The sequence below is a fragment of the Centroberyx gerrardi genome, chromosome 18, assembly GCF_048128805.1.
Source record: "Centroberyx gerrardi isolate f3 chromosome 18, fCenGer3.hap1.cur.20231027, whole genome shotgun sequence".
Classification (NCBI taxonomy): Eukaryota; Metazoa; Chordata; class Actinopteri; order Beryciformes; family Berycidae; genus Centroberyx; species Centroberyx gerrardi.
This window is the reverse complement of record NC_136014.1, coordinates 28,414,468-28,432,427: the sequence shown is the minus strand read 5'-3', so window position 1 is coordinate 28,432,427 and position 17,960 is coordinate 28,414,468. Positions and strand designations below refer to the sequence as shown.

The window sequence follows — 17,960 nt, the reverse complement described above, 5'->3', positions numbered from 1 at the left end:
TGTTGGAAGACCTCCAGGTAATGCCAGTGCAGCTGTCTAGTCCGATTTGCTGTCAACACTGCAAACATCATGGCCAACTTGTGTTATGTGGTTGGACGTTCCAGTAAGGCAAGAAAAACAGCACAGCAGAAGTCATTTTATAGACTTTCAAAAATCAAAGAGAAAAAACATTAGCAGAAAAAAGAAGAAGACTGTGGTTGAGTTCAGGTTCTGCTGAGATCATTTAATATCTGGTGAGTAATTTAAACAGTATACTTTAGCTTTCCAAATATTAGGCTTATCCAAGAAACCTGATCTCATAAAATTTAATGAAATGACCATGAAGTCAGAAACGCAGACTACGTGTTGTGGACATGAATTAAGTGAAGGGTAGGTTCATCCACCACAAACTGGATTATGCGTCAACAGCAGGTTAGGCTTAAGTTTAGGGTTAGGTTTAGATGTCTGTTGGTTGGAGACGTCTTCAACTCCGACGACCTTTACTCTTTACCGCACTTGAAGGGTTAGGGTTAGAATGTCAATCTCAACATCGTGGTGGGAAAACATATTTTCATGCACGGAGAATGTATTTGCATTTTAAGAGGTAATTGTGCTCAGATCAGCCTGTATCCAAGTAAGACTCAACACCAAACTTCAGCTTTAGATAAAGACATTTCTGAATGATAGCTAGCATACACAATATCTACTGATTTTGTTGCTTAGCAACACAAAAGAAGCATTACAGCTGCTGGTTTACCTAGCGTTACCTAGCCTAGCTTGTAGCGGTTAGCTAACCAGAGTCTACGGTATTAGCTTGACTGTAACGTCACTTCCCTAAACTTTTACTAGAACTTTCTTTTGTAACTCTAACCAGACAACACTATATTTTACTTTATTTTAAAGAGTGTGAAAGAGTGTAAAGAGTGTGAAAGGCTGAAATGGGTCATAAAATCACTTATATTGACTTATAAAGTTTCTCATGTGTTCATGCAGGCTGAGCCTCTGTAGCGATGAGGCGCTGATCTGCCAACATGTCAGCGATCTTCCAACATGGCAGCGGGTATGGTTGCTATGGTATTTACAGCGCTTCTGCAAAGGGCCTATAGTGTTGCAGCGATAGGCGGGGCATATAATAATACTAATGTTTGATTGATTGCTGATTAGTGATGTCACCCAAAGTTCCAAAAATGAAGACATGCGGCGGCTGCGGTCGATATCGGCCGATATTTCTCTGTTCGTACAAAACGACTTCAGGTTCGTGGCGTTGCCGGCGGTGTGAACACACAGCAACTGTCTGAACAACGCTGTCATTCGTCTCCCATGGATCAATCAATACTAAACTTGCATTTTGAGTGGCAACAATATAACTGAGAACCACTATTTAGAACTGCTTCCACATCGCACAAGCTCAACAAAATTTAGGCAAAGCTACAAAAAAAGAAGCTGCAACTAGCTGCTCGCACCACAGTAGTAAGTGGATCATGTACAAAATAATATTGATAAAGTCTACTTGTGCTTTTATAATCTGTTGTTGCGTTGCATTTGAACAGATGATAGATTGTGTCTTTGCGAAGGTCGTCCTATGCCCAATTTTTCTGTCTGTATTTATAATCAGAGGTCGGTTGCTATCTGCCCATTAGAAGGTCCTGCTGCCTCGTGCTGCGGCCTTACACAGCGGCATAGACTGAAAACAATTGTCTGTACTTGTCTTGTAAAAAAAAAGATGTAACGTTATATTTCATTGAATGTTCCTGAGCTGCTGGAGCTCTCCTCCTGTCCAGAAGCCTCAGACTGAACCGACGGTCACACTTCTTCTTTTCTCATCTCGCTGCGACTGTGTGATACTGTGAAACTGCTTCAGATTCGTTCTAGCTGAATGTTGTGAGTGCAGAGTGTCAGAGTGTCAGTGAAACGTCTGTCGACCTCAAACAAAGCAGCTTAACATACATGAAAGAAAACAGCTGACTCGGCACATACTGCGGGTCCTTAACATGTAGCCTTTCTGAATCAGGATGAATGAAACCGAAGAACAATGACAATCTGCTGTTTAGATTGCTGAAATGTTGAAATCAGTCAGTTTTGGTCCTTATGCTGTCGATGTGCTGTTGTGTTTGTGGACTTTATTTCTGGGAAAGTCTGGGTTTGATCAAACTGGCAGGAACGTTCTGTGTGATCAGCTGAGTTTCCCCAAAAACCTCTTAATGTAAACGAATGGAAAGAAGATGAACTTAGTGTAAAGATGCTCTGGGGAAAGTCGGCTTGTGTGATAGAGATGTGATGTGTCTGTCGTCCAGTGGGAGTTTGGTCTGTGAACTTTCAGCTTCAGATTTCATGTTGTAACTGGAAGCTCTACCTGTCCAGGTGAAGCTGTGAAGCTCACAGTTTTGACAAGTAGCCTAGATATTTCTTTTGTCTGTTTTGCCAGATGTGTTTCTTGCTCATGTCTTAAGCTGATGATACACAGGCAATTTTTTAGGGCAAATTTGGAGCTAAATTTGCCGGCAATGAGTATGAGCGACGAACGGGCAACGGAACTGACAAATTTGACAGTTGGAGGAGTGAAAATGGATGAAATCTTTTCTACTGAAAATGTAATAATTTAATAATTTTATCAAGGTTATCCACTGCAATTTCATAACTGTTTTGTTAACAAGAATCATCAATTCTACTGGCATCCAGCAGCAGCTAGCTAGATTAAATGTTATATAACACGAGTCACAGCTATTATTTCCTAGTGTTTACTGTTAGTAGCAGTTGCAGTCCTGCACCTGAGGACAGGTCACCTGACCAATTTTCTTTTCTCTGATTGGTTGATGTTGAAACTTTGCCAGCAAAGCTCGCTCTCCAATCAAGCTTGGCTAGATTTCAAACTACTTGTTTACTACTACTTGTCTACTTTTTTGTTTTCAGTAGGAAAAATAGTTTTAGCAAATTTTTCTGACAAATTTTGCCCCAAATTTTCACTAAAATTGTGTCTGTGTGTCATCAGCTTCACATCGCTGAACCAACAGCAAACCCTTTAATATCAAACTGAAACTGAGTCCTGCAACATTCCTCCTGATCGATTTGTTAGGAAACCGTATCTTCAGCATTTATCATCATGTAGGTCAGTAATACTTGCAGATCATCTTGGTTTATCAGCTTTTGTTTTTTTACACCTGTTTTCATCCCACGAAACACGACTTCTTCAGTTAAATGCTCTGCTGGAGGGAACCTCGAGGGTTGGTGTTGAGGGAGGGTTAGGGTGAATTCACTTTCCCTGCCCAGATTTTCCTAATTTCCCCCAGAGATTTGGACTGGCAACCTTCTGATCAGAGGCAGTAACCTGTAGGTCACTGCTCCCCCCCCCGCCCCGCCCCGCCCCCACCCCCATGCTGTCATTCCAGACCTTCAAATTTGGCCTAAACTGACTGTCTGATGTTGTCTGACCGGCCTTTCGTAGTGTGCACGGTCTGGATGGATTCACCCCTTCCTTCCCAGATCTGTGTGTGTGTGTGTGTGTGTGTGTGTGTGTGTGTGTGTGTTGCTGCTGAGGTCTGTAGTTGTTGTGTGTCGAGCTAACGTTCACGTTTTCCTTCCCTCCTCTGCTGAAGCAGCCGAGGCTCGGCGCTGTACAGATGTACGTAGGTGAAAGTGTTGATGGAGAAACCGGATATTTTAAAGCTATTTTGTGAAAGTGCATGTTTCCATGTTTCCATGTCTCCCATGTTTCCCATGTCTCCCATGTCCCCATGTCTCTCATGTCTCCATGTCTCTCATGTCTCCCATGTCTCCATCTCCCCATGTCCCCATGTCTCCATGTTTCCCATGTCTCTCATGTCCCCATGTCTCTCATGTCTCCATGTCTCTCATGTCTCCCATGTCTCCATCTCCCCATGTCTCCATGTCTCCATGTTTCCCATGTCTCTCATGTCCCCATGTCTCTCATGTCTCCATGTTTCCCATGTCTCCATGTCTCCATGTTTCCCATGTTTCCCATGTCTCCATGTCTCCATGTCTCCATGTCTCTCATGTCTCCATGTTTCCCATGTCTCCATGTCTCTCATGTCTCCATGTCTCCATGTTTCCCATGTCTCCCATGTCTCCATGTCCCCCATGTCTCCATGTCTCCCATGTCCCCCATGTCTCCATGTCCCCCATGTCTCCATGTCTCTATGGCTGACGCTGGGTGAGTCAAGGCTAGTTCACCAAATGTGCACTTTTTTTTTTTTTTCATTTGAGAAGCACCTCATGATGTGGGTGCAACTGAATTCTATGCTAAATGCAAAGTTTTGGTTTATTTTTGCAGTCATCAATGGTGCCATGGTGTTTTGTGTTCTGCAGCCATTGAGAATGTACTGATTTATTGATCGCCTGCCCAGAACAGACACCTGATTGGCTGTTGCTGTGATGATGTAACTGCTGCTGCTACAGGTGATTGGTCATTTGGGCTATTTGCATTCTGTGTTTTACTTGGTTTTGTTACAATGCATGCGACTCTAATACAGACAAGCTGTAGAAACAGGCTGAATAGACGAGAAAATCAACCGCAAACCAAACCGTTCGTCAATATTTACTAGCTATGTAACTGTTATCCAAAACCTTTTTTATGGATTTGAGCATATGACGGTCCTACAGTCGGCCACCGTGTTGTTTTTAATGGAATTTGTCCTTCCTGAATTATTTATTATGTTGAAATGAAATTACTTTGATTTACAGATATTGGGATTCTCACATGTTCATCATCAACAGAATTTCTTTGTATCGCCATATCATTTGTAATAAACTGATTTCATGCACTAGTGGTTCAGACTCATTTACTGTTCTCTGCTTCTCAAGAGCTTTTATCTGAAGAACCACAGGAGATCTGAGCGGTTTCATCCCAAAAGGCTATAGCTATATCCATTTGGAAGACAAATTATTGTCATTGTTGTTTGGTACTGAACTGACTTTTGGTAATGGTTTTGGTTTTAAAGCATCACAAAGTATCAGAAACTTTGAAACTTTGGACTCTTCCAAAGAAATCTAGGTTGTCTACTAGTTTATCAGCATGTGTTTATTTAAAAAAAAAAAGAGTCTGGTCTGGTTCTATTTAGACATCAAATGACGTACAAATGCTTAAAATATTCTAATACATTACAATACATAGGCCTACATTGCTAACAAATGCTAACAAAAATAAGAGTGAAAACTTTCTAAATTCCCAAAGACGGAAATGAATAGTGATCAATAAAGGCTTCTAAAAACAGAAGAATATAGAACATAAGAAAATACACTAGAATAGTAAGAGCTTAGGGCCGGGCGATAATTCAATATTATCATTTATCGTCTCAGTGGAATCATGATGATATAGTGATTCTGGGAAATCATGACAAACAGTTCTGCTGTCTGAACTGATCCATTCAGTAACGTTCTCAGTAAAAGTGAATAGTGTGATAAGGTGGATTTGGTTACTGTGACACAGTAAACTGTCTTGTCTTTAGCCCTAGTCTCTACTCCAAAACACTCTGAGTTGTAGCTTGAGAAGAGTCAGCTCAGTTAACCTGAACAAACTGTTAGCTAGCTAACTAGCCGGCAAACACACTGATGTTAATGTGAACACGCTAACGCTAGCTGCTACTAGATACGTTAGCTAGTGTGCTAATCAGATGTGTTAACAACAAGACAGTGATGTTAGCTGACCAGATGCTATGGTTAGCTAGCTAACAAGCTGACATTATCTAAACACTAAATCAATCAGATGGATCAGTGATGAAATGATCAGTACAGTCAGAAACAGACAGAAATTAACCGTCTGTTCAATTCTGTTGAGACAAACAAGTTTTTAAATACAATCAGCTGTTCTACTGTAGTGACTCAGTCTATACCCAGTTAATGAAAGCTTTTACATTGCTGTTCTAAACCAGTGGATGTAAATCCTGGTGGATGCAATTAACTACCTGGTAGATAGAAAACCAGCAGCGCTCCGTGTCTGGAATCGGTTTGTTGTAGTTAGCATGAGCAGATAGCCACCATGACTGAACAGACAGAGAAAAGAGAAAGTCAAACTTCATCAACAGGAAAATCCAAGCTCCGCCCACACTGTTTGATTGACAGCGATCTGCGAAGTTCAGTGCAGAAACACCACAGCGCCAAAATAAAAAAAACAAGGATCTCGCAGATTACAGCTTTAAAATAAAAAGGTTTAGGAACCTCTGATCCAGACCTCCAGTGAGTCTGACTGAATGACTGGTTTGTCTCTCAGATAATGTTGAGCTTCTTGTCCGGTCTGTCTCTGCTGCCGGCAGCCATGATGTTCTTCTGGTTCCTCTCCTCCTCCAGGAAGCCTCGCTTCATGATGCTGGTGATGTACAGGAACAGGGTCTGGTGGGTCAAAGGAGTTCAGATGAGATTTAGTCAGATCTCCGACTGAGCAACAGCACATAATCATACTGAGTCAGATCTGTTGAGCAGAACACATCTTAAAGAGAAACTAAACACCAAACCCAAATCTGTGCAAAGCCGGATATCTAATGGTGAAAAGCATGCTAACTAAATTTCCATCTGCTATTGGCTGCTCTTCGGTGCCAGGTGGACAACATCTGGGGTGCGTTCAATCGCCCCAAAACGTAGCAAACGGGTAGTGCGTTGAATGTGCTGTCGCAAAGTGTTTCTTACAGGTTGTTATCTGAGACGGAGATTCTGTGCGTTCTCCTGAAGAATTCTCCGAGTCAATTGCGGATCCGTGTGACAGGTGTTTGTACGTAGCCAATGAAAATGCAGAATCACTCCGAACGGGGTTAAACCACAGACTGTAGACCAGATGCAGCAGTGAGTTCTTCACCCACAGGTCTCTGAAGGGTTTTGAAGCCTAAAGATCTGGTTTACGATCGCCGCCATGTTGGCATTTTTTGGAGGCGGAGCAGCCAGAGAGAAGCCGAGGGTCGACACAGAGCTGCAGCTCCACCTGCTATTGGTCCAGAATTGACGAGCTGTCAATCACTAGGAAAACAACCCGTTTTATAACCGTTATATCTGTTAATGACAGTTATTTTGAAATCTCCATAAGGACACACATTAGAAGAAGTGAAATTAGCAGCTGAGACCAAAACCTCTTGTGGAGAAAATGTCTTGAATTTATATTTTTATCAGAAGTTGGTTGTGGTCCGTTGGAGGTTTGGAGTCTTTCTGGAGCCGGACTCTAGCGGACGTTAGAGGAATCGCTGCCTGCTGCCACTTCCTTGTTGGCTTCAAAATTCACCCGTGGTTTTGTCCGCTTGGGGCAAACGCTCCTGAAAAGCCGTTCCAAAACGTTTCACACCGTTGGGAACAAACATTTGGCACATACTAAAACGGTGCAAGGTTTGAACGAGGCTCTAGTTTGGTGTTAAGTTATTCTTTAGGTTTCTGTAGTTGTTCCTTGCACCTCTCCTTTTTAAACCAGCAGAGCAAACTGGACTCCACAGCTCCCTGTCTGGGATCTGAACCCAGAACCTCTCACACCTGAAGAGAATCATTCCTCGCTGCTGGGACTGTTCCTCTGTTTGATAAATGCTTTCTGCTCGCAGTAGAGACTTTTCTAAGAGCACAGCAACAAGATTTCTAGGAAATCAACAAGTTTTCTAGGAAGAAGGAGACTGGCAGAGTTCAGGTCTCAGTTTCCTCTGGAGGCTTTGAACTGAACAACTTCTCCTCTGAAGCTCCTTTCAGTCTTTCCCTCGACAGAAAAACAGACTCTTACGGCATGTTCGCACTTTCTTCCTCCTTTACACTGTGTAGGACTGACTCCTGTCCACTAACATTCACAAGCCGTTCTAAAAGTCTTCAAAAACTGTTCATCTTTGATATTTAATATGACAGTTTACACAATCCCAGCCTGCAGGTCTTCACCTCTGTTGACTTCGACGTGTGAACGGTTTCTAACTGCTGGGAAACAGTTTGGCAGAGGATCAGGATCAGTACAGAACGTCATCACATTGGCTTAAAGCGAACTAATAGTTTGGATATCAAACAGCAGAGCTTCTGCACACCTGAGTACAAGCTGCAGGACAAATAAAGGAAAGGTTCCTTCAGTAAATGTCACTGTTGGTCCTGAGGATCTTTGGTTTTGTCAGCTGTGTGTTTTCTTTCCTTGAAAAGTCCCAGATCTTTAAACCTGCAGAGCGATCAATAGTGAACAGAAGTGAAGTGAAACTGAAGCGTTCATCATTCCTCATTCCTCAAGACCAGCGAGCCTCTGATGGGACTGTTCCTCCGTCTCAGTCTCAAAAATAATGCTTTTTAAAATGAGGGACTCTTCTAAGAACACGAGAAGAGATTTAGATAGATAGATAGATAGATAGATGGATAGATGGATAGATGGATGGATAGATAGATGGATAGATGGATAGATAGATAGATAGATAGACAGATAGATAGATAGATAGATAGATAGATAGATAGATAGATAGATAGATAGATAGATGGTTGAACTCTAGTGTGTTAAATGGTTTGGTGTGATCTTTGGTAATTCCACTAGAGGGCAGTGTGACCCCACAGAGTCTGGACTCCAGTGTCTCTGCTGCTGAGGCTGATCGATCCGGTCCAGACCTGGTCCAGACCTGGTCCAGACCTGGTCCAGACCTGGTCCAGACAGACGGGGCTCAGTATTAACAGACAGGCGGCAGGTAGATCAGGTAAATAAGGAGCAGAAATATGAACAGATAGACATTCAAATATCAGCCCGCTTCCTCTCAGCCTGCCTGGTTTGATGGAGATAAAGGTTCATCAGCCTGACATCAGTCTGATATTCATGTCATTTCCTCTCCTCACATCTGAGGAAAGATGTTGGGTGGTGAACAGTTGAATCCAGCACTTTATCCTCTTTTAAATGCCTCTTTAAAAAAACACCTTTTTAGGCTTTTATTGGCTTTATGGGTTCAATTCTTTGCTTTTTTATTGTATTGTTTCTTTTACACACATTTTATTCCTGTTTATTGCTGTCTACTGCTGCTTCTCTTTTTTGCTGTCAGGAAAGTTTTATTCTTATTTTATTATTGTGAAGCACTTTGTAACAACGTTTAAATAAGTGTTATATAAATGAATACATGAAATACAGACAGTCCCTTCATGTTTACACTTTAATAAAACACCAACTCATCTCAGCCATGTTCTCCAGACTTGTGCCAGTCCAATTATCCACTGTGTGTATAAACTGTATCTTTGACAAGGCTGTATTTGAAAGCAATTACTGGAAAATAACGCCCTGTAATAAATCATATATCCGTTTTCTCAGACGACGACACGGTTCATTACGATCAGACGGCTAAAGGGCCAATAATGCGCCGGTTGCCGGGCGGATCTGGAATGTGTTTACCTGCCAGGCTTCCTCCACCTCCGCGCTCCAACGCTCCTTCAGGATTGGCCGGACGGCTCGGATAAACTCCGCCCCCACGTACTGGAAATAAAGCCGGAGGGAATAATTAGCTTCCCAGACAGTTATGAATGTTTGATAAACACACAGAGAGCGAACAAACAGACAATAACAGAGGAGAGGCCAGGCCTGGACACATCCTGATGTTGGACTTCATATTCCCTCCCTGTCGCCCTCATCTTGTTTATCTCTATCCTTCCTCTCTGGTTCTTTCTTTTCTCTTCACTTCTCTGCCGTCATGATCATCCTCAGTTCACAGGAATACTCTACGACCCAGTAATCCCCTAAAATAACCTACATTTTCATATTTTACATTAATTCACCCCTTAATTCATGCAAAATCCCCTTAGACTTAATTAAGGGAGTTATTAATGGAGGAGACCCCATCTAAACCTCCTTAAACTCCTCCTTAATCTTGACACTTTCCACATTTTCCATTAATAACTCATTAATAACCTGTAAACCTGCACAAAAGGCTTGAAAAATCCCTTAATTTCTAGAGTCTCTGTGAAACAACCCATGAATAAATCCCTTATAAGCCCATGATACTAACCTCAATTTATTAAAGCTGTTATTTTAATGGATAATTAATGTTTATATACTGGAGAAATTAAGGACATTTCAGGGATAAAATTAAGGGGTTTGGTTTCGTAGTGAATATTTGTTCCATCTATTATCTGGGTGCTGTGAACTCTGACCTCTGACCTCCTTGTTATCGGCTGCTTGTAATGTGGGCGGTCTGGGAAGTGAAGACAGGAAGTGTTTTCCTCACTGTAACTCACTCAAATTCCCAAATTCTCAAATTCCCACACTGCCCAAATTCCCCTTCGCTGTAACCAAACACAAGGCTACACATGCGGGTTCTTCAAGTGTTCTTTGGTCAAGGCAGTACTTCTATTTGGAACCATAATGTCTCATAGAACCCTCTGATTTGTTAAAATACAAAAAACTGAGTGTGATTCCTAAAAGGTTCTTTTAATCCTGCTGGTTTGGATGTTTCATGCATTCTTAAAAGGTTCTTTACAGCAATGAAAAGGGTTCCTAAAGAACCATTCCTGGTGCTGTGCAGAACCCTGTTGTCCAGACAGCACACTCACCCCGTAGAACCTGGGCGGGGCGTTGTAGCGGTAGTGGCTCCGGCCCAGATCCAGGATCAGCCGGTCCAGACGCTCCATGTGGTCCAGCCTGGCAACCGTCTTCTCAATGAAAGACATGATGCTGCAGGAACCAGCAGAACAAGAGAGAGATCAGAAGGAGACGTTTGGAGGAGCAGCTGGTGTTTCCCTCCTGCAGGTGGCGCTGCTGCAGGTGTTCACAGCTGGAACAGCAGCAGGCTGGAGGCGTCACACCTGAACTCAGCCGACGACTTCTCTTCACTCATCGTGATGAAAAAGGACGAGACGCTCTGCTTTGTGTCTCTAGAATAAAACTACCAAGGTTTCTACAATAAATCACACTGAACAACCTGCATCAGTCTTTATCCGCTGTTTAGCAGCTGGTTAAGTTAAGCAGCTAACTAGCTTTCAATTTACCCCAATTCTTTTTTTTTGCCAAAATAGCATTAGCCTTGGTTAGCCAGTTAGCATTTTGTGAGCCTCGACAGTTACTGCAGCAGCAGGAACAGAAAGATCTGTCAGGGAGAACAGAAAAGAGGTGAGAACCGAGCTTTACCCTGCGGAAGTACGGCAGCCATGTTTGTGATAAAGGTCTACTGGCCGCAAATTCACAGGTCAAAATACCAAATTTGAACTTGTTTTTATTCGTCCTTCGCCTGTTTTTTAATTGAGGTCACTGTGCAGCTAAGTGAAGTTCAGCATAGGTTTGCTCTGATGTGACCGAGTCTTTACACACCGACCTGACTGCTGCTGCCTGGCTCAGTGTGTGTGTGTGTGTGTGTGTGTGTGTGTGTGTGTGTGTGTGTGTGTGTTACCGCAGGCCGTGCGCTCTCAGCTCCCTGCTTCTCTTCAGCGTCTCTGGATCCTCGACGTCTCTGAACAGGAAGAAGACGTCTTTACACTCCGGATGAGTCTCGAACAGCCTGGTGACATCACACCACAACAACAACAACAACAACAACAACAACAATAAGCAGAGGGTTCTTTGCATCACTGTAGTTTTATACAGACTGACCCAGGTCTCATATATAAACACAGTGCTGTAGAACTGGACTGGAAGTAACTGATTACATTTACTCAGAGTATTGTTTAAAGTCAGTACTTTGACTTTCCCTTCAGTCCATTTTAAATCCATCCATCACAGAACAGATCGTGTCTCTCCATCAGCAACAGAAACTGGATCAACAGAAACTGGATCAACAGAAACTGGATCAACAGAAACTGACAAACTGTGGATCCATTCACAGTGAGAAGAGGAATCTGACTTTACTTTGTTTCTGCACTTTATTTTCTCATTTCTAATGTTTCCAGTGAAAAAAATCTAGTTTGAACTCTGACCTCTCTCCTGTTAGAATCACATGGAAAAGATCACAGCTAACAACGTTCTCTGTTCTAAAGAGGAACTCAGGAACTTTTACTCTGACGACATTTTAAATCACACACTTTTTACTTTTACTGAAGGAGATTTACCAGTACTTTTACTTCTACTGCAGTAAAATATCAGTAAAGTAACAGACCTTCTACTGCAGTAAAATATCAGTAAAGTAACAGACCTTCTACTGCAGTAGGACAGTCTGGTTCTCTTTCACCTCTGGTAGTATTATTAGTATTACAGTGTTAGTAGTAGTTTTGTAACCAAGTGATTTCAGAGAACAGTTACACCAATTAACCTTTAAATTGTTTTGGGTGGTTTGAAGTGTGTGTGTGTGTGTGTGTGTGTGTGTGTGTGTGTGTGTTTAATTGGTTCTGACCTTCAGCTGACTGGCAGCAGGGAGCTTCATCAGACAAAGGTCAGACCACATCCTGATTACTGTGTGTGTGTGTGTGTGTGTGTGTGTGTGTGTGTGTGTAGTATATTAGTTTATGTGTTAAAATCCAGAAACTTGGTCTCCTCCCCGTTGTTTCAGATCTTGACTGATTCTTTGATGTTTCGGTTTTATTTTGGATTATCTGACATTTCTGTGTTTACAGTGCGAACCGATAATCCCTTAAATTAACCTCACATTTACATTCATTCACTGCTGAATTCACTGCTGAAACTAAAATCCCCTTAAAATGAGTTAAACAAGTTATTAATGGAGGAGACCCATCAAAAAAATGTTTAGGCTTTTATTGTTTTTTTAAAATTCTTTTTACTGTTTTAATTGCTTATTTTCTGTTCTATTTTTGTTCTTGTATCTTATATCTTTTTCCCCACCAGAATCTTCCTGTTCTGCTGCAACAGCCACATTTTTCCACAGAGATCAATAAAGTTTCATCTTTCATCTGATCTCTTATATTAATACATGTGTGGCATAGGATTTCTCTATTGAAACCCAGACTGATGAAATTGTTTTAGGCTTAAAGCCACACTAAGACATTTTTTCTGACCACTAGAGGGCGACAGAAACAGCAACACACTTGTAAATAAAACACAGCAAAACTTCTGAGGCTACAGAAGCCCTTAAGGACAAACCGTGCATAAAGGCTAACGGCTAAAATAAATGTACCTACAGAGAAATATCTCCAGTTACCAGTCTCACTTTGACTGATCTTTCTCCTGCTGAAGGTCACATGACCCACAATGACAAGTGAGGCAGGTAGCAAGTTCACTAGTTTAACAAGTTTACTAGTTTAACAGTTTACTAGTTTAACAAGTTCACTAGTTTAACAAGTTTACTAGTTTAACAGTTTACTAGTTTAACAAGTTTACTAGTTTAACAAGTTCACTAGTTTAACAAGTTCACTAGTTTAACAAGTTTACTAGTTTAACAAGTTCACTAGTTTAACAGTTCACTAGTTTAACAGTTTACTAGTTTAACAAGTTTACTAGTTTAACAAGTTCACTAGTTTAACAAGTTTACTAGTTTAACAGTTCACTAGTTTAACAGTTTACTAGTTTAACAAGTTTACTAGTTTAACAAGTTCACTAGTTTAACAGTTCACTAGTTTAACAGTTTACTAGTTTAACAAGTTTACTAGTTTAACAAGTTCACTAGTTTAACAAGTTTACTAGTTTAACAGTTCACTAGTTTAACAGTTTACTAGTTTAACAAGTTTACTAGTTTAACAGTTTATTAGTTTAACAAGTTTACTAGTTTAACAAGTTCACTAGTTTAACAAGTTTACTAGTTTAACAGTTTATTAGTTTAACAAGTTTACTAGTTTAACAGTTTACTAGTTTAACAAGTTCACTAGTTTAACAAGTTTATTAGTTTAACAAGTTCTCTCGCTCACTTCATTGATTCCTCCATTACGAGAATGTTTTTCCGGGATGGGAGGGGGAGAGCGCCACTTTCAAACAGCGAGGGAGGAGCCAAGCTAGTTTTAAAAAACTGAAAAGCTGCTGAACGAGTCGGGAGGAGCTTCGAGTCGGGAGGAGCTTCGAGTCGGGAGGAGCTTCGAGTCGGGAGGAGCTTCGAGTCGGTCCGAACGTGACAACAAGCTTTAGGAAAGAGGAGAAAACAACAACAAGCTGCTGCTGTGTTGTTGTTTACATCATCACGTCTCCATGCTAGCTTCAGGACTGGTTTCAGGGTCTGAAATCTCTTACTGCATGTTCAAGTTACAAGACTTCAAAAATGAAAAGTTAGTGGTTCACGTCTGTAGCAGATCGGTCGCCATGGTAACGGCCATGATGAGGGTTAACACCCACTTCTACAGACTGGAGGGCGGGACACAAATCTTTGATAGCGGTCAAAAGCTCTGCAGCTTCAGAAGCTTTAATTGTCATCTGAGTACGAGCTCTTGACCCGCTTCTGTTCATCTGCAGATCATTATTACCCAGGATGCATCAGTCCTATTGACAAACACAGACCGCCATCAGCAAGAGGCAGGCTGGGAGAAAATACTGGAATATTATTTTTCTATTTTCCTCTCATGAGAATTATAAAAAAGCTTGTCCTCAGGTGTGCAGAAGCTCTGCTGTTTGATAGTGCTGATCCAATATGATGAAGTTCTGCTGTGATTCTTGTTCCGGTGCAGAACCCTGACTATAGAACCTGAATGTATAGAACAGTCATTCCCATTCAAATGAATGTTCCTGGACTGTCAAGCTCTCAGTCCAGACCCGGTCCAGAGAGTCTCGCAGGACGATCAGCATCGATCTGACAGACAACAAACTGACAACTAACAGCCTTCAGATGAATAAACTCTGATCTACTGCTGTACAGGAACTCTACTCTCACAGCAACAAGGTTCTATATAGAACCAGAGAAGGTTCTTTAGGTTCGTACCACAGCAGGACCTTTTAAAGATCCTCCAGCAGAAACCTGTTTCCTCTCAGACTGAAGAGACACTTACACTTTCATTCTTTAATCTCCTCAGATATTCATGTTGTTGACAGATTAATAAAAAGTTTGTTCTAAAGTTCAAAGGTTGTGACCGAAACAGACACAGAATCCATTATGGAGTATTATGGGATGGGAGCCATAATAAACAGACTTTGCATGTTTTCTGTTTGCACAACAGGCAGGAAGTCAGTCAGTTTCTGTTACAGGATGGTTCAGTTCAACATGAAGAGAAGAAATCATCAGCTGTTCAGATTCAATACTCAGTTATTCTGCCGTTTAGTGAATGTGAACATTACAGTAAGAGGAGCTGTACTACTTTGAGTTCTTTTGGGATTGTTTTCCATCATTAAACCCTCTCACCAGCTTCTTACATAGCACAATTGGCACCAATTATCTGATCCCAAATTAGGAGTTTTAGAAAGGCTGAACTGATCCTGGACCAGCTCTCCAGACAGACGGTATACTAGTGATGGATGATCTGCTTCTATCCTGATCTGATCTGATTGGATACCTGATCTGAGGTTCAGGATCAATACAACCAGGATACGATGTGATCAATAAAAGTTCAGTGACAACAAAGTCTGACTGTGCAGAATTCTGTTTATTTCTGAGACTCAAATCTTTCTAGCGATGCCAATTTAAAAATGTCATTACAAAGTGACAATAATATAATTTGGATGGAGAGCTTGTGAAACTGTGATGGTCAAGAGTCTCATTAGTGATTACTACAGCAGAATAACATGGAGCTGATATCACCATTCATGTTCCTGACAGCAGAATAACATGGAGCTGATATCACCATTCATGTTCCTGACAGCAGAATAACATGGAGCTGATATCACCATTCATGTTCCTGACAGCAGAATAACATGGAGCTGATATCACCATTCATGTTCCTGACAGCAGAATAACATGGAGCTGATATCACCATTCATGTTCCTGACACAACAGACGGACTGACATGTTCTGTATTGAGATGTATTGAATTTAGATATATCGATAATCGTCCCACCATACCGCATAATGAAACATAATGGAGCTGCACTTAGCTCCGCATCACAGACTGATCAATAACCGGCAGCTGCAGCTCGGATCAATAGCAGAATAAAGACTTCCTGTTGTGAGCTGATCCAGTCTGACTCTGGATCAGTAATCAGTAATTCAGTTTGATGACAGGTTCTGTGTTGTTAACAATAAGCTTCAGACAAAAATAAAACTGAATCATTACAGATTAAATGAAGCGGCTGAGTTATTATAGCCTAAATAATCTATTAAAGATTTTGGGTTTTATCAGTTAGTGAGTTTACAGTGATCGTGTATTATTTTAAGGTACTTTTCTTTCCTGTGGTGTTCCTATTGCTGAATTTTTCTTTTTTATTATTTTTTTACTCCATATTGAGTTTATGGACCTTTCCGTACTTTATGGCAATCTGCCTCCTGTAGTATCTCTATAATATTCCTATAATATTCCTATAATATTTGAATAGAGTTTGCAGTATTGTGTTTCCGCCGTCACGAGGCAGCAGCAGTTTCTTTACTCACTTGACGAACATGATGATTCCAACCTTCATGATGTCTTCCTGGATCAGTCTCCAGGAGTCCTTGATCCTCTGCCGGTTCTCCTCCGTTAGAACCACCTGTTGGGTCTGATCCTGGGTCTGATCCTGGGTCTGATCCTGGGTCTGATCCCGGGTCTGATCCCGGGTCAGCCCGGGCTGCGGACTCGGACTCGGGCCGGACAGCGGGCAGCCCATCTCGGTCTCAGACTCAGAGGAGCTCCAGCAGAGGAAAGTCTCTCAGCTCATCCCGACAGACCGGCAGCCTGAACCCGCCGCGCGCTGCGGAGTAATCCGTTACTCCCGGTCTGTTTCAGGGGTAGGGGAGGCCGGGGTCGGTTGTACCGCAGCCTGCCTGTGGGGCTGGACAGTGGAACAGACTGGGAGAGAGGATTTTCCATGTGTGATGTGACTTTTAGGGGCGGAGAGAACTGAAGCCACATGATAACTGATGATAACAATGTAATTTATCAATAAATGTTATTGATTGGCATCTCATGTAGCATACTGAACAATAAGAAGTGATAGTGTAAACTCAATCATAAGGCAAACAACCTCCAACAGAAACAAAATTATTATTATAATTCAGTTACACTTTACCTGAACTACACACAATAAAATCAGATTATAAGCACAGATAAACTTTTCTTACTATGTTATTATCAGAAAATGACATTTGATATCAATCATTAATATCATGTCATTAAAAATAAATTTGCCCTATGAAGTCACCTATTCAACTGCATTTATTTATTTGCATATGGTGTTTATCACACAATCTAATAATTATAATAATTATCATGCACTCTGAATGTGCTTAATGCCTTATGAGCCCCACTTAGAGTGTTGGCCTACTGTATGTTCAGAAAAATATTCATTTATGCTTCATTAAGACGTTACACCCACACACACACACACACACACACACACCATTACTCTGACAGTGGAACAAAGCTGTAGTTGATGTCAATGGGAATGAAAGATCAATTCCCTCCATACTATCTGACAGACAGATAGAAAGACAGACAGAGAGATCAACAACCAACAGGAAGCTGATGAAAGGAAGTTTTCTCATCCTCAAACCTCCACTGAACCAGACTTTCTGCATATTTACAATAAAAAGGTGGAAAATTCAGTGCAGAAGAAAACACTGAAGCTGCATTAAGCAAATGACGGAAAATATGTGAGGCAGACGAACTGCAATAACAACAGAGAACATTTTGATCCTAAAGACATTATGAGCTACAGTATCACACACACACACACACACACACACACACACACACACACACACACACCCAACACAAACACTCTCCTCATGGTAGCCAGGCTCTTCTGCTATTCCTTTGTCATTTGTTTCAGAGTTAATGGCAAACGAAGGCCGACATTCAAGAAGATTCTGCATACCAGCATCAGCAAGTTCACATTAACATGAACCATAATTCATTTATCCTGGAGGAGACGCTTAGCATTTTAATCCAAAAAGTAATATTCTTACTTCATCTGGCAGCTGCAGTATTAACTGAATGTTGCGATTAACAAAGTAATGTAATACTTATAAAGTCACAATGTTGAGGCTCCTTCTTTTTCCACTTGAACCATTTGGGGGAAACTGAGCTGTTTCCCTGCAGGAAGCAGGAAGCTCTGTTAGACTCATGCAGTTAAACTA

The 17,960-nt window shown here is 41.4% G+C and overlaps 1 protein-coding gene across 1 annotated transcript; it reads right to left on the bottom strand.

Annotated features, from left to right (window-relative positions):
• Window positions 1-6,061: 6,061 nt before the first annotated feature.
• Window positions 6,062-16,489, bottom strand: LOC139928270 (neuroglobin-like). The gene is made up of 5 exons (XM_071920746.2): window positions 16,278-16,489; window positions 11,280-11,387; window positions 10,447-10,567; window positions 9,293-9,373; window positions 6,062-6,321 (listed from the first exon to the last, which is right to left on the bottom strand). The coding sequence occupies exons 1-5, from the start codon at window positions 16,487-16,489 to the stop codon at window positions 6,199-6,201; spliced, it is 645 nt and encodes a 214-aa protein (XP_071776847.2). The 3' UTR covers window positions 6,062-6,198.
• Window positions 16,490-17,960: the final 1,471 nt, after the last annotated feature.

Excerpts from the sequence above, each read along its gene's own strand:
- LOC139928270 (XM_071920746.2), bottom strand. The coding sequence starts at position 16,489 with ATGGGCTGCCCGCTGTCCGGCCCGAGTCCGAGTCCGCAGCCCGGGCTG. Across the intron at positions 11,388-16,277 it reads GGAATCATCATGTTCGTCAA|GCTGTTCGAGACTCATCCGG; the intron begins GTGAGTAAAGAA and ends TGATGTCACCAG. Across the intron at positions 9,374-10,446 it reads CCCCGCCCAGGTTCTACGGG|TACGTGGGGGCGGAGTTTAT; the intron begins GTGAGTGTGCTG and ends CTTTATTTCCAG.